The following is a 16122-nucleotide window of genomic DNA, read 5'->3' as shown; positions in this document are numbered from 1 at the left end:
TTTAGCTACATGATTCATGATCTTCAAACAATTTAGAGTACGAAAACAACATCAGCGGTTTGTGAGAAATATTGTAGCCCACCACGTTTGAGGCAACCAGACTACCACCAATTTAACATTAGGCAAACTTAAAAATAAAAATACCTTGTCCCAGGAATGTATTTTTGTAACTAAATGTATTTATTTATGTTAAAAAAAAATCATTTTTTTTTATTTTATCTTTACTGGCAACTTTACTGGCAACTTTAACAGAGATACTTGCACAGAGCGCTATCACTAAAAAATAAATACGAATAAACACGACGAGTATCGCTTCCTAAAATTTCTCTTTTGTTGTGCACAATTAAATTAAATGTATTTTGTAACAAGTTTTTAGGTTAAGTCTATATATGAGTTGAATATAGAAAATCAATTAAAAAGAGTTAATGTTTCACCTGTAATTATGTTGCCAGTGATAAAAAAAAAATATTAATTTTATTCGTGGTTTACGAATGAGCTTGCTTTGCGCCCGCGATTTCCTGCGCTTTTGAATTTAACAAAAAAGTTATTGTCTAGCCTATTTATTACATCGGCAGCTATATGCCATTGAAAGTCCCATCAAAATCGTTCTAGCCGTTTCAGAGGTTAGCCGGATCAAATAGACAAAAAATGTAAAAAAATGTCAATATAGTATATGTACCGTGTGTATATATATGCATTCAGTAAAAAGAGCTTGTTTTAATATTACAAACAGACATTCCAATTTTGTTATATGTATAGATATACATAAAAATCGGTATAGAACAACTAACTTAGTATAAATGTTGTTGATATTATTAAAATTGATTAAAACATAACAACCCATATCTATGTATATATAATATGTTACATACGTAAAATTAAACAAGCAAAGAATTAAAAATATAAATCATTTATACGAAAACAACAAAGTTATCATGCCTGACGTTATTTGTAAACATTTTTAACAAACTTTCTTATTGAATATAACGAAAATGTATTTTTATGATTAAATAAATGCAAATAGTTTAACTTCTATAACAATTTTTATCTGTACTAAAAATATACTACAGAATTTGTTTATTTACGAAATCACACTTGAAACTTCTAAAATTTTCAGTGTTTCTCTACAATATTGTCCATGTATTATAAAACCTTCTCGAATCACTCTATCTATTAAAAAAAACCGCATCAAAATCCGTTGCGTAATTTGAAAGATCTAAGCATACATAGGGACAGACTGCGGTAATCAACTTTGTTTTATACTATGTAATAATCATTATAAATGCGAAAGTTACTTTGTCTTAACACTTCACGCTTAAACTGCTGAACAGATTTAGAAGAAATTTGCTCTGAAGAAAGTTAAAGTCCTGGATAAGAATATAGACAAAAGCTGCACATTCAGATAGTTTATAATAATTTAAGAATACAACAAACACCAACAGCCTTTAAATTCCCCTTTAGCCCCTGCTGGGCTAAAGGCCTTCTCTCCCTTTGAGGAGAAGGTTTGCAATATATTCCACCTCGCTATTCCAACACGGGTTAGTGGAATACACATGTGGCAGAATTTCTATGAAATCCGACACATGTAGGTTTCCTCACGATGTTTTCCTTCACCGCTGAGCACGAAATGAATTGTAAACACAAATTAAGCACATGAATCAGCCGTGCTTGCCTGGGTTTGGACCCGCAATCATCGGTTAAGATGCACGCGTTCTAACCACTGGGCCATCAATTTAAGAATATATTAAGAATTTAGCCCTGAATATAAATTGCAAAAAAATAATAAGTTGAAAACAAAATCAATTTTTTTTTTAATTCGTCGTCATCCATTGACAATTCTCTGTTGGATAAAGACGTGTTCAAGGTCATCAGATTCACATCTCCAGATTCCTTTCCGCATCCAGACGGGTATACCTTCTCCAGCTCTTCAAATATAACCAGCAGTGTTAACACTGGAACTCATTTGTTTCAATAGGTTACGATCGTACGACATGTGACTCATTAACTCCAGCTTTTAAACTTACCTACGCTAGTCTGGTCTGGTTTTAACTGAACATCAATGTGCCATAGTTTTAAGAAGCGGTGAATGACTTGATAATAGTATCCTTTTTCATATAGGTATGTATTTACTTGGTGGTAGGGCTTTGTGCAAGCCCGTCTGGGTACCAGCCACTCATCAGTTATTTTACCGCCAAATAACAGAACTTAGTATTGTTGTGTTGAAGGATGAGTGAGCCAGTGCAACTACAGGCACAATGGGACTTAGTTCCAAAGTTGGTGGCACATTGACGATGTAAGGAATAGTTAATATGTCTCACAGCGTCTAGTCTAGGGGTGATGGTGACCACTCACCATCAGGTAAGCTATACTATACCATAAAAAAGGTACAATAGACATAATTCTGATCCAGTTATGTAACCTCAGCAATTAATCTGTGATTACAAGTATCCAGAAGTAGATTGGATATCATGATTGCAATAGACTTATATGTACTTAATCAAGAAAATAGTAAAAATGTAAAGAAATCAAGAAGGTATTTTTCGATTTATATATGTGCTTTGAATTCGTGTTAAATTGTTATACTTTGATTAATTTGTAGGTTTATTTAAGTTCAAGATAAAAGGAATAATCTCAATTAGATTGTATTTTTTTCATGGTCAATATGAAAAAAAACTATGTTCATAAATATTGATTTATTATTTGGATATATATTGTTAAAATTAAAAAAAATGCAGCGTGATTTAAAAATGCTCCAAACCTTCTTCTGAACGGGAGAGAAGGCCTTAGTCCAGCAGTGGGAAATTTACAGGCTGATAATGATGACCATGAAAAAAATGCTTCATAATATATAACTTACTTCTAGCTCACGAGTCTTATATAAAACCTTTTTACACGTACATATGTATTTTATCGGATTCAAATAAATAAATATACCGGCCAATCCGTCGATCGTCATTAATACATCCAATCAAATATTGATATATGTAATTACTTCTCGCAGCAATTTAAATGAAGAACGTATGTACATGCCAACATGAAAGATAACCCACAATATCGTATAAAAACTATACCAACATATCAGATGACCTGTGAGCCATGAATCGTTTACCGATTCAGTCTGCCACCAAACTCCGTGAACAGCGGACGTCAGTCACGTGTCAAATTATAAAATGAAATAAAATTCAAAAATGGAACATCAAAATTTAGAAAAAACGACCTCGACGACTCCAATGCTTTTGAAGGAGGACAAGGAGAAAGTAGTGATTATAACGCCGACAAATGGGGTGGGGAAGATTCTGATCAGGGAGGATACGATTCTGGCTAACTTACAGGGCTGTGCGGGTTGTGGTAAAACTCAGTTCGCTTGTGCTGGTGTTAAAAAACAGTGGTCGGCTCTGTGCTGGGGCAAGCAGTCGGATAAGAAATATTACTGCCGTGAGTATTTATATGAAAATATTTTTTATATCACCAAAATCAGAATTTCAAGACTATTTTGATAATGGTCTAACAAATTGGATGAATCTGCGAAACACTTATAACTTCGCACGAGTGCAATACTTACATATATTAGTATCATTATATTTATATATTCTACATAATTTGTTTATTTACGACATCACATTATCAGTGTTTCTTTAGTATATTATCTATGTATAATTTACAAAAACCTTTCTCTCGAATAAGTCTATCTATTAATAAAAACCGCATCAAAATCCGTTGCGTAATTTTAAAGATATAGTCATACATAGACACAGACAGCGGTAAGCGACTTTGTTTTATACTATGTAATGATATAGTACCAGCCTGTAAATTTCCCACTGGGCTAAGTCCTTCTTTCCTTTTGAGGAGAAGGTTAGAGCATATTCCACCACGCTGCTCCAGTGCGGGTTGGTGTATTCAGAAGTGGCAAAATTTCGTTGAAATAAGATACATGTAGGATACCTCACGATGTTTTCCTTCACCGCCGAACTCGAGATGAATTATAAATACAAAATAAAGCACATTCAATTTCAGTGGTGCTTGCCTGGGTTTGAGCTCTAACCACTGGGTATGAGATAACGCCAACAGGCTGTTTCAAATAACAAAAATATGTTTGTCATTGTCTATGTAGCATGATATTACAAAAATAAAAGATCCCGCTGAGTTTCTTTCGCCGTTCTTCTCAGGTCGGAGGTGTTAAATTCCGAACCGGTGGTAGTTTCTTGACTATCAATAAGAAAGTGTAAACACTTCTTTCTATATTGAATAAAGATTTTTAACTTTTGAATATGACTGGACCATCTCCGCTCACTAATACACACATAATATAACATATGAAAATCTCCGAAGCGCGTTGCAGGCATCGTATAAGTTTTTTATTTATATTACGTTTTCCTCATATATAGTAACAGCCTGTACATTTCCCACTGCTGAGATAAGGCCTCGTCTTCCATTAAGGAGAGGGTTTGGAACATATTCCAACACTGTTTCCACGGTTGGTGGAATGTGGCAGAATTTCGATGAAATTAGACACATGCAGGTTTCCTCACGATGTTTTCCTTCACCGCCGAGCACGAGATGAATTATAATTAAATTAAGCACATATATATATATAGTGGTTCTTGCCTGGGTTTGAACTGGGCCATCTCCTCATATATTAGCGTTGTCTAAAATTCGTTTGTATATCGCCAAGCTCAGATTGTCATTATACAGTAGCCCAAACTTGAGAAATAAATTTTTAATATTAATAATTTAATTACAGAAAAAATCTTTCATATAAGAACAGGCTTGCCTTTGTGTATACTAGCGACTCGCCCCGGCTTCCGACGGTTAAAATACTGATAGTAAATATACTACAAAAGATATGTTTATATACATCACATTAGAAACTTCTAAAATTATCAGTGTTTTTTGACTATATTGTCCATGTGTTATATACAAAAAAGTTCCTCTCGAAACACTGTATCTATAAAAAAAAACGCGTCAAAATCCGTTGCGTAATTTGAAAGATCTAAGTGTACTTAAATTCTATGGAATTTGCTAAAGTGTTCTGTCGTTAAAAAGTAATAGATAGATAGACAGACAGACTTTTGCATTATATTCCTATTATAGATTATATAATTGAATTAGCTCTTTCCGTTATTTTGTGCGCGATTGAATTTTACAGAAGATATATTTTTGTACCCTTAGTTACTCATTATTAAATCATCTCTAAGACAGTGAAAGTCCAATCAAGATCGGTTCAGCCGTTCATAGATTAGTCGAAAAAAACAGACAGATAGACAGACGGAAACTGAAAAAAATGTAAAAACGAATGTTATTACATTTACTGTATTAAAGTGGTTATTTTAAGATTACAAACAGACGCTCCAATTTTATTATATGTATTGATGATGAGTAATAATAGATTTTGTAAATTACTTTTGAAAAAGTAAATGCAAAAACAAAAAAAAATGATGGCTGACCTGATACTATTGTTGACACAGATTGAAATTCGACCATATTCATTATTCAGAATTTAAGGTAAATATTTGTAATTGTATGTTACACGTTAGCAACATGCAATTTATTACTACCATTATCCTTAAAATCAATAATTAAAAAAAAAATAAATGAAATATCGCTATTGGTTAAAAAACAATAAAATTAAAAAAGGAACGAATTCGTTTGACAATCAGAGAATACTGCCGCGCTATTCTGTAAATGAGTTTATTGAGTTAAGTTTCTTAACTTAATGCAGAAAACTGTTACATATTTTTTTATGTAATACATTTATTAACATAACAATTAATAACATTAAATGCTTATATTGTATATATATGCACATATGAATTAAAACTAGTACATGTAAAACTAAAACAGTTACATGGATTATAATCATAATTTTAATGTATTTCAAAGTCATAATTAAGATAAATTTGATTATTGAACTATTCAACAATCAATAACAATCCTCTCAGAAAAATTAACTAGCTGAGAAAATACGACGAAGTGCTAAATTTTAATTAATTTGCAATATAGCTCCTAAGTCCAAGTGTTCATTTCATATTTTGTTTTGTTAATATGAAAATCAAGGAATAAAGATAATAAATTAGGTACTTACATTTTGACAGTTAAATGAACTATTAGTGACAGTTCTTTTTTTTTAATTCAACTGTCAAATGGCAAAGGATATTGACGAGTCTTAGATTTTTTCTTTCCTACGTATATTTTCCAATTCCTACTAATAAACTTATTTTTTTTGTATGATACGATCTTGTGATGTCTGTGTCGTCATTTTATGTTATCTGTTTTAGGTGTCCTAGAACAAATCCCTGACATTTTTCAAAGCTAAACACCGAACAATTTCCCTGCGTGTTACTTTCATAAAACGTCGTAATTGGCCAAATAAGTCTCATAAACAAGAAATGTGAATGCCATTGAATATTTAAAAAAAAAAGTCTTAGATTGTTCGGTATGGACAAAGTCCTTGTATTCAATTAATTAAGGAATTGAAAACAATTAAATGTTTACGCTAATTATTAGTTGCGTGTCACTAGAAATATAATTCATAGTTAGTAATAGGAATACCGCTAAATAGTATTTGAACATAATGTAGAACATAGCTATTCAGTTTCATATGTTTATTTTCATAGATTTTTATTCGAAACATCCGTGATTTGGATAAGAATTTATCACGTAAAATAAGCTCTGTACGTTCTAAAAAACAAATTATGCCTTAGCATAATGAGAATTGTAAAGGACTACTGGTTTTTTTTTAGCTGAGATGGCCCAGTGGTTATAACGCGTGCATCTTAACCGATGATTGCGGCTTCAAACCCAGGCAAGCACGACTATATATATGTGCTAATTGTGTTTAAAATTCATCTCGTGCTCGGCGGTGAAGGAAAACATCGTGAGGAAACCTGCATGTGTCTAATTTCATTGAAATTCTGCCAAATGTGCATTTCACTAACCCGCATTGGAACAGCGTGGTGGAATATGTTCCAAAACCTCTCCTTAATGAAAAAGGAGGCCTTATTCCAGCAGTGAGAAATTTACTCTAGAAAGCGGACCCCACAATAGAGGTTCACATATTTCCGACGAGTTATTTTACTGTAATGTATATTTCTAGATATAGTCACATTATAATGACATTATAATTACTGTTTTAAAAGTTACCGTTACAAAGAAAATTATTGATAAACCTAACTGACAAAATTGTTATTAAAATTAATTTTTAAAATAATAATAAGGGCACTTCTTTGTGACCCTAGGGCGTTAAATCCTTAAAATCCAGATCAGTATTTAAGGAAATCAACTTTCTTTTCTATTTAAATCTGAAGATTTTTTTTCTTAACTTCGAAATGATTTTTTATGTAATTTATGTTTCAAACCAGTATTTTTTTTTTCTTAAATTATTTTAGGCTTATTCAAACAAGAGCAAATATTGTGTTAACCTTGCTCGGTGATTTGTTAGCCGTAATCTCATGACGCTTTAAGAATATTGATAGTATGTATACAATCCTTCAAATTATATATAACTAATTTAACGAAGTCAGACAGACGTGGATGGTTTAAATATATTTTTAAATTAGAAAGAATAATATGCAGCGTTTGTGTATCACATAAAAAATACTAACTGAAAAAAAAAAACACAAAAAATGACAGATATTCGTCTAACACTTTTTTGTCACAGAGGTTGGTCTTATAATTTATCATAATATAAAAATAGGTTGAGATGGCCCAGTGGAATAGCTGAGATGGCCCAGTGGTTAGAACGAATGCATCTTAACCGATGATTGCGGATTCAAACCCAGACAAGCACCACTATATATATATATATATGTGCTTACTTTGTGTTTATAATTCATCTCGACCTCAGCGGTGAAGGAAAACATCGTGAGGAAACCTGCACGTGTCTAATTTCATCGAAATTCTGTCACATGCGCTTTCCACCAACCCGCATTGGACACCGTGGTGGAATATGTTCCAAGCCCTCCCCTTTATGGAAAAGGAGACCTTATCCCAGCAGTGGGAAAATTACAGGCTGTTACTCTTCTCTTTACTTTTATAAAAATAGGTATCAAGCATTTTATTCTTTTTTTAATGCACAATTAGTTACAATATAATAATCCAATTATGGTGTTCGACTCCAGCCTTATTCTTTAGTTTAAAAAAAAAACTGTCATAAATAACCGACTATGAAAAGCGGCGGCAAAAATATGTTACTTGTCAAAATAATTTAAAAAATCGTGTTTACGTTTTATAGTAATTGATTATTATTAGAAATATTTATTAAAGTATATTTGTAAAGTAAACAATGAAACTGATTTATTTCATTTAAAGTTAAAATTACTATATTTATTTAAGAGTAAAATCAAATGATTTTACAGAATTCACGCAAAATATGACTTGCGTTGTTACTGTACAAGATTAAATTATAAGTTACTATGATCTGTAATTAAATGCTGGAAAAAGTAACTACTGAAATCCTTATCGCTTCTTTTCGATAGCTATACGGTTATTGTTTTACATTTAATTAAATAGTGTAACACGACGTTTCGTGGCCTTTATGCTGACTTGAATAGATAATATTTAGATGATAATTTTAGATCCTGAGTCCAATCCCCAGTTGGGTTAATTACACTGCTAGCGGATTACAAGATCGTACTTATGTTTTCGCAACGACTAATTATCGTCTAAATAATCACAATACAAGCAGAGATGGCCCAGTGGTTAGAACGCGTGCATCTTAACCGATGATTCACGTGCTTAGTTTGTCTTTATAATTCATATCGTGCTCGGCGGTGAAGGAAAACATCGCGAGGAAACCTGCATGTGTCTAATTTCATCGAAATTCTGCCACATGTACTTTCCACCAACCCACATTGGAACACCGTGGTGGAATATGCTCCAAACCCTCTCCTTAATGGGAGAGAAGGCCTTTAGCCCAGCAGTGGGAATTTACAGGCTGTTGTTGTTAAAACAACACAATAAAAATAAAAAATCACAATACCGAAATTTGTCAGACAATATCATTATTATTATATTAGACGTTGGTTGATTGGGGTGTACAACGGTTTTCATGGATACACCACTCCGAAGTCCCGGTTTCGATTCCCGGCCGAGTCAATGTAGACTATTATTAGTTTTCTATGTTGTTTTGAGTCTGGGTGTTTGTGGTACCGTTACTTATAATTTTCCATAACACAAGTGCTTCAGCTACTTACATTGGGATCAGAGTGATGTGTGTGATGTTGTCTCATATTTATTATTTTTATTAATAACATCATTGATACACAAAGTACAAACAAATTTGTGCCTGTAATGCTTTCGTCGGTCTTGCTCGAGATAATTTATCGTCAGTAACAAGATGTGTCACACAATTGAAGAAATTCCAATTGGGTTGCCATTAAACATGAGTGTATTGAAGTTCAAAGTTTATGTATGTGTATGTGTCTGTGCGTGCACGTGTGTTTGTGTGTGTGTTTTTTATGGAATAGGTTGGCGCACGAACATATGGGCCACCATCACCCATAGACAATGACGCTGTAAGAAATATTAACTATTCCATACATTGTCAATGCGCCACCAACCTTGGGAACTAAGATGTTATGTCCCTTGTGCCTGTAGTTACACTGGATCACTCACCCTTCAAACCGGAACACAACAGTACTGCGTACTGTTATTTGGCGGTAGAATATCTGATGAGTGTGTGGTACCTACCCATGCGGGCTTGCACAAAGCCCTACCACAATTAAAGTAATTAAAAGTGTGTATGTGGGTAGTTCAATACCGCTTCTTTAATCGAGAATCGCTATATAGACAGAAAGATAGAAATAAGTTTGATGGACGAATTAAGTATAAAACATGCACAGAATCATGTTTGGGAGTATTTTTAATTTGGCAAAGGAAATTCAACTTTCTACACAATGCTTAAAGTCTCTATTCGCGTCTATATATATAATCGAACAAATTGCACTTGCTAGCAGATCTGTTCCTATATATAAATATGGACTTTAAATTATTAGTACTTTGATTAAAGACAATTTCAATGTTAGTGATGTATTACAATATGTATTTCTATAACTATCATAATTGTATAGTACGTCATAACTTAGATGTAGCATCGGCAAAATTCGTAAAACCGATCACATTCGAATTGAGTACGCTATTCCAAATTATCAATATCTATTTCTTATGTGAATATAATCTTTACACAAACGTAATAACTTGTAATATCATATGACTCAATATATTCGTCAATTTGACGCGTCGATTTACATGCATCTGCTTCTCGGGTTGAAGAGAATCTATAGCGACGAATAGCGTCGAATGGCGCGATAGGTAGCTATTTCTGTTGGTTGTATAAATCGGTAAAAAAATTAATGGATTTGCCGGTGCTACATCTAAACTGTGTCGTACTATAATTGAAGATCGATTTTGATGACTGGCAACACAACGTTAATAATTGTGAGATCATATTTAAATATATGCCTTCGCATTAATAAGCATCTTGTTAAGAAGTAAATGAATATTTATTACTGTCCGTTTCGACTTTGTCTGGATAAAATATTATATTAAAGCATATTCCAATGGCAGTAGGAATAACGATAAACAAAACTTAGAATTACATATTTCATGATATAGCCCGTCTGGGTAGGTACCACCCACTCACCAGTTATTCTACCGCCAAATGACAGTACTCAGTATTGTTGTGTTTCAGTTTGAAGAGTGAGTGAACCAGTGTAACTACAGGCACAAAGGACGTAACATCTTAGTTTCCAAGGTTGGTGGCACATTACGTCATTGTCTATGGGTGATGGTGACCACTTACCATCAGGTGGCCCACACGCCCGTCCGCCAACTTATACCATAAAAAAAATTTCTTCATTAAAGTAGTAATTAAAGTAAGTTAAAATTAAATTTCACAAGATTACAGATTAAAAATAATGTTACTTTTTTCTGAACGCATATGTCGCATAATTGTCAAGACGCTAAACGATTCAGCCTTCTGTCTAGCCTTGACTTTAAACTTCATTTCTAGTTAAGATTAAAGACAGATTGCCTTTGATTCATCATTAAAAAAAATCATTACTTTATATCCGTTTCTGTAATGCACTTGCATTTAATTCAGTAGGTATTCTAATGTATTGTCATTTATTTATGATATTAATGTCGATATGTAATTGGGTGTTTAACTAAACTCATGTAAAATACATATAAATAAATAAAATTGACAAACGGATCGTTTATGAAAAACATATTATTAAAATAGATTAATAGATTAACTTAAAAATCAATATCTTTTCTAAAACTTGAGTCAAATCATTGAAACTGTTCCAATATACGAAAATACAAGATTTTTAATTCATTCATAGGGGTCATGAAAGGCTCCTCATAATTCTAATACCTAAAATTGAAGACCATATAAACATAGCCATAATAGGTCATTTAGCGCTGAAATCTCGTTTGAGGGCAACCATGTTAAGTATTAGTTATTGAGATGTGAAATCAATTGTCCAATGGACTTCCATTTGACATATGTAATAAATATGACTCTCTGATAGTCTAGAGACAACCGCTCGTAGACTTATATTATTTATATGAATATTATAAAATGTGAAAGTAACTCTGTCTGTCTGACGCTCTTTCACTACCACCAATAAACTGAATTTGATGAAATTTTGTATGAAGAGAGTCGAGATGGCCCAGTGGTTAGCCGGTTTAAACCCAGGCAAGCATAACTGATTCATGTGCTTAATTTGTCTTTATAATTCATCTCGTGCTTAGCGGTGAAGGAAAACATCATGAGGAAACCTGCATGTGACAAATTTCATAGAAATTCTGCCACATGTGTATTCCACCAACACGCATTTGAACAGCGTGGTGGAATATGTCCCATATTTAAACTTATATCAACGCCTCAGACCAGGTTATAATATTGCTTCAATGGAACTGTACGTGTTTCACAAATTTATTACATTGGGTTCAACACACTTTTTATATTTAAATTCAGAAAGCTTATTAATATGTGAGTTGTCAATATAGATTATACAGACACAAAAAAGCGTGGAGCTGACATTGGTTGTCATCCAGGTACATATTTGTAATGGTATTTAACTAACATGACTTTACATTTTAAAACGTTGAAAAGAGCTGCTTGTCCTTGCCGGTTCCTGGTTACTTCGTTTAATATACTATGTAAAATCATCATCCTCCTGCCCTTATTCCAATTTTACTTGTGCTTGACACAGCATGTCTTCTTTCATACTTCTCTGTCGGACGTCATCTCACACGTAACATTCTTTCCAACCATATCGTCTTTCACACAATCCATCCATCGTTTCTTTGGTCTTCTCCCACTTCTGTATCCATCCACATCCAGCCTCAAGATCTAACTCACAACATGCTTTTCATTTCTCCGCATAATATGCCCATACTATGACAGCCGATTTCCATACAGCTTCTCGATAACCGGTGCCACCAATATAGTATGTAAAATGACGATTCAAAAGTGCTTATAAATGCCTACTTGAATAAAGTATATTTAGATTTTGATTTTGTATCCGTTCCTTAATGGCTTGCAGTGGCAAAGACCTCTTATGTAACTTAAAGCAAAATAATACAAAGAATGTGTTATAAAAAGAATAATTTTATGTAAATCGTATTTAATTCGTGACGCAAATAAATTAACATTATAAAAATTAAATAAAAAAACGCCTTGAAAGTTTTACCAATCAGTTTAATTTAAGACAATAGGGAACATGCAAATATAATATTTATGGATTGGATTTTTTGGTATTAAAATGTTGAAAAATTATAATCTTCGCTTGCGTTTTAGGAACGAGTATGAAAAGTACCATTATAAAGGGTTAAGTAATTTAGATATAAACGATATAAACGTTAGAAAAATACACACTAATAAAAATTTATAACGGTACTAGCGACCTCTCTAAATCTGCCGCCCTAGGCTCCAGGCTACTTAGCCTATTTGTAAATCCGCCACTGCCTCCCACTGAATCTTGAATCAAATAACTTGGAGTACAAGTATAGGAAAATCAAAAAACCATAAATTTATTGCTTCATCAGCCTATCTTCTAGTTGTAAGGAACCCTGGACGCGCAAGTCCGAATATCACTTGCATTGTTTATATATATATTGACCCCTGGTTCTGTTCTATCACTCAGTTCTATAGCTACACCAATGTAGTTTTGACTTAACACGTTCAATGAGGAGTGGGGTCTAATACGCCTTAAAGCGGTGCTAAGAAAAACATAGATTTCTCAGTCGTGTTGAGGCCGTAACGTCTATTTGATATATTGTGGGAAAGAGATAAATATATTTATATGATGCCTATTGAAAACAGAATGCTATGGTGTACCTACTTAAATCGGGGTCTCTTTGAAAACGTAATTAAAAACGTAGAAATAAAATTCGATCACATCACAGACTCACAACACATCGAGTTTTTATTTCGTAAACATAACGGGGTCTAATAAGCCCCACAGCTGTATTATGTTAGTTTTCATAAAATAAAAGTAAAGTAGTAGTAAAGTAACAGCCTGTAAATTTCCCACTGCTGGGCTAATGGCTTCCTCTCCCATTAAGGAGAGGGTTCGGAACATATACCACCACGCTGTTCCAATGCAGGTTGGTAGAATGCACATGTGGCAGAATTTCGACGAAATTAGACACATGCAGGTTTCCTCACGATGTTTTCCTTCACCGCCGAGCGCGAGATGAATTATAAACACAAATTAAGCACATATATATGGTGGTGCATGCCTGGGTTTGTGTTCTTACCACTGGGCCATCTCGGCTCACGAGAGTTAGTTTTCATAAGAGGTCTGAAATGCCCCGTTTTTTATTAATAGCTGTGCCCGCAACCTTGTACGCGCTTGAATTTAACAGAAAAAAATATTATTGTAGCCTTAAACCTAAGTTACTCCTTATTATATCAGTTATCTACCAATGAAAGTCCAGTCAACATGGGTCCAGTCTTTCCAGATATTAGCCGAAACAAACAGATATACAGACAAAAATTGTAAACAATGTTACTTTACTATATGTACCGTGTACACATACACGACATATGTGTATGAGTAAAAAAGGGCTATTTTAATATTACAAACAGACACTCCAATTTTATTTGATGCTGCAGTTAACGTGTTAATGTATATTTTTAGCGAATACTTATCAATGCTAACAGCCTCGCTATCTTTAACCTCTAGTTATAAAAACAAATATCGTACGATCATCGTATGTTTTAATATTAATGAATATTATTATATTGATTAAAATTATTAATAAATAAAGAATGCCTCTTGATTGAATTTCGTACATCAACTTCAATTAGCTGATTGGTCTTTCGTTTACGCCCCCTTTTTATGTTGGTAGGTGAAAATGGTAACTGGTCACCATAGCAAATATAAGTTGATACTATAACAACAACAGCCTGTAAATTCCCACTGTCGGGCTTAAGGCCTCCTCTCCCATTAACGATCGGGTTTGGAACATATTCCACCATCCTGGTGGAATGCACATGTGGTACAATTTCTATGATTTGTCACACGCAGGTTTCCTCACGATGTTTTTCTTCACCGCTGAGCACGAGATGAATTATAAAGACAAATTAAGCACATGAATCAGCGGTGCTTGCCTGGGTTTGAACCCGCAATCATCGGTTACGATGCACGTGTTCTAACCACTGGGCCATCTCGATTCTGTCGGTGCATGCTTTGACTTAAAATTCGTCAATGCTGGTGTTCCACAAGGCTGCGTTCTATCACCCACTCTGTTTTTTTTTTTTTTTTTTTATGTTGTAGGTTAGCGGACGAGCATATGGGCCACCTGATGGTAAGTGGTCACCATCACCCATAGACAATGACGATGTGAGAAATATTAACTATTCCTTACATCGTCACTGCGCCACTAACCTTGGGAACTAAGATATTATGTCCCTTGTGCCTGTAGTTACACTGGCTCACTCACCCTTCAAACCGGAACACAACAATACTGACTACTGTTATTTGGCGGAAGAATAACTGATGAGTGGGTGGTACCTACCCAGACGGGCTCGCACAAAGCCCTACCACCAAGAGTTTCTTCTGCATATCAATGATTTGTTGCAAATCGGGCACATTCATTCATTGCTTTGCAGACGACAGTACCGTTGACACCTTATACACCGGTCGCGCTAATATTTCTCGGGAAAACGTCGAAGAGAACCGGAACAAACTTGTGTCTGAATTCAAGGCTAAATCTAGTCCATTTCAACCCCAAAAAGACGCAAGTTTGCGCGTTAACCGCTAAAAAAACACCATTTGTCGTATCTCCACGATTTGAGAACTAGCGACCCGCCCCGGCTTCGCACGGGTGCAATGATATGACATCACGGTGGAAACTTCTAAAATTATCAGTGTTTTCTCAAATCCATTATGAATACCATAGACAACTCAAGGTCTCGACAAATGGTAGCGCTTCAATTCATTGTCAATGATTTGTATTTGTCTTTACTTTTCTTGTGATTGGAATAGGGTCTTTATTGCTGTCTTCCTGATCTTACTTCGTAATGTTATAGTTTGACGTCATTTCCGTTTTGTAAAGTTTTGCATAAGGAGTATAATTTCAAAAAAAATCACTCACTACCAATTAGAACCGGATTTTGAGATGTGGAGGCTTTCATAAAGGCGTAAAGGCCCTTGGAAACAGTAGTCCCTAGACCTAGAGTCTGGGCCTCTAATTATTATTTTAAAAATTATTTTGATTACATTTATTCATTTGAGCGGAGATGGCCCAGTGGTTTGAAAACGTGCGTCTAAACCGATGTTTTCGGGTTCAAACCTTGAAACCACTATATGTATGTGCTTAATTTGTGTTTATAATTCATCTCGTGCTCGGCGGTGAAGGAAAACATCCTGAGGAAACCTGCATATGTCTAATTTCGTTGAAATTCTGCCACATGTGCTTTCCACCAACCCGCATTGGAACAGCGTGGTGGAATATGTTCCAAACACTCTCCTTAATGGGAGAGGAGGCCTTAGCCCAGCAGTGGGAAATTTACAGGCTACAGTTACTTTACTTTGCATTTACTCAAGCGTCTTTAAAACCGTTATTAGTGAAAACTACATATTATAAAACAAAATCCCACGTCGCTTC

General features: G+C 34.2%; 1 protein-coding gene across 1 annotated transcript in view; it reads left to right on the top strand.

Moving 5' to 3' along the window:
• The first annotated feature begins 3103 nt into the window (after positions 1 to 3103).
• Positions 3104 to 16122, top strand: part of LOC124541952 (scavenger receptor class B member 1-like) — a 36477-nt gene continuing 23458 nt past the window's right edge. The window contains exon 1 of the mRNA XM_047119890.1: positions 3104 to 3435. Within this exon, the coding sequence (XP_046975846.1) occupies positions 3189 to 3435 (247 nt within the window). The 5' untranslated portion in view covers positions 3104 to 3188. The remainder of the gene's footprint in view (positions 3436 to 16122) is intronic.

Source organism: Vanessa cardui, chromosome 29, assembly GCF_905220365.1.
Source record: "Vanessa cardui chromosome 29, ilVanCard2.1, whole genome shotgun sequence".
In the NCBI taxonomy this organism is placed as follows: Eukaryota; Metazoa; Arthropoda; class Insecta; order Lepidoptera; family Nymphalidae; genus Vanessa; species Vanessa cardui.
The sequence above is the reverse complement of the archived record's forward strand: the minus strand, read 5'-3'. Positions and strand labels throughout refer to the sequence as shown.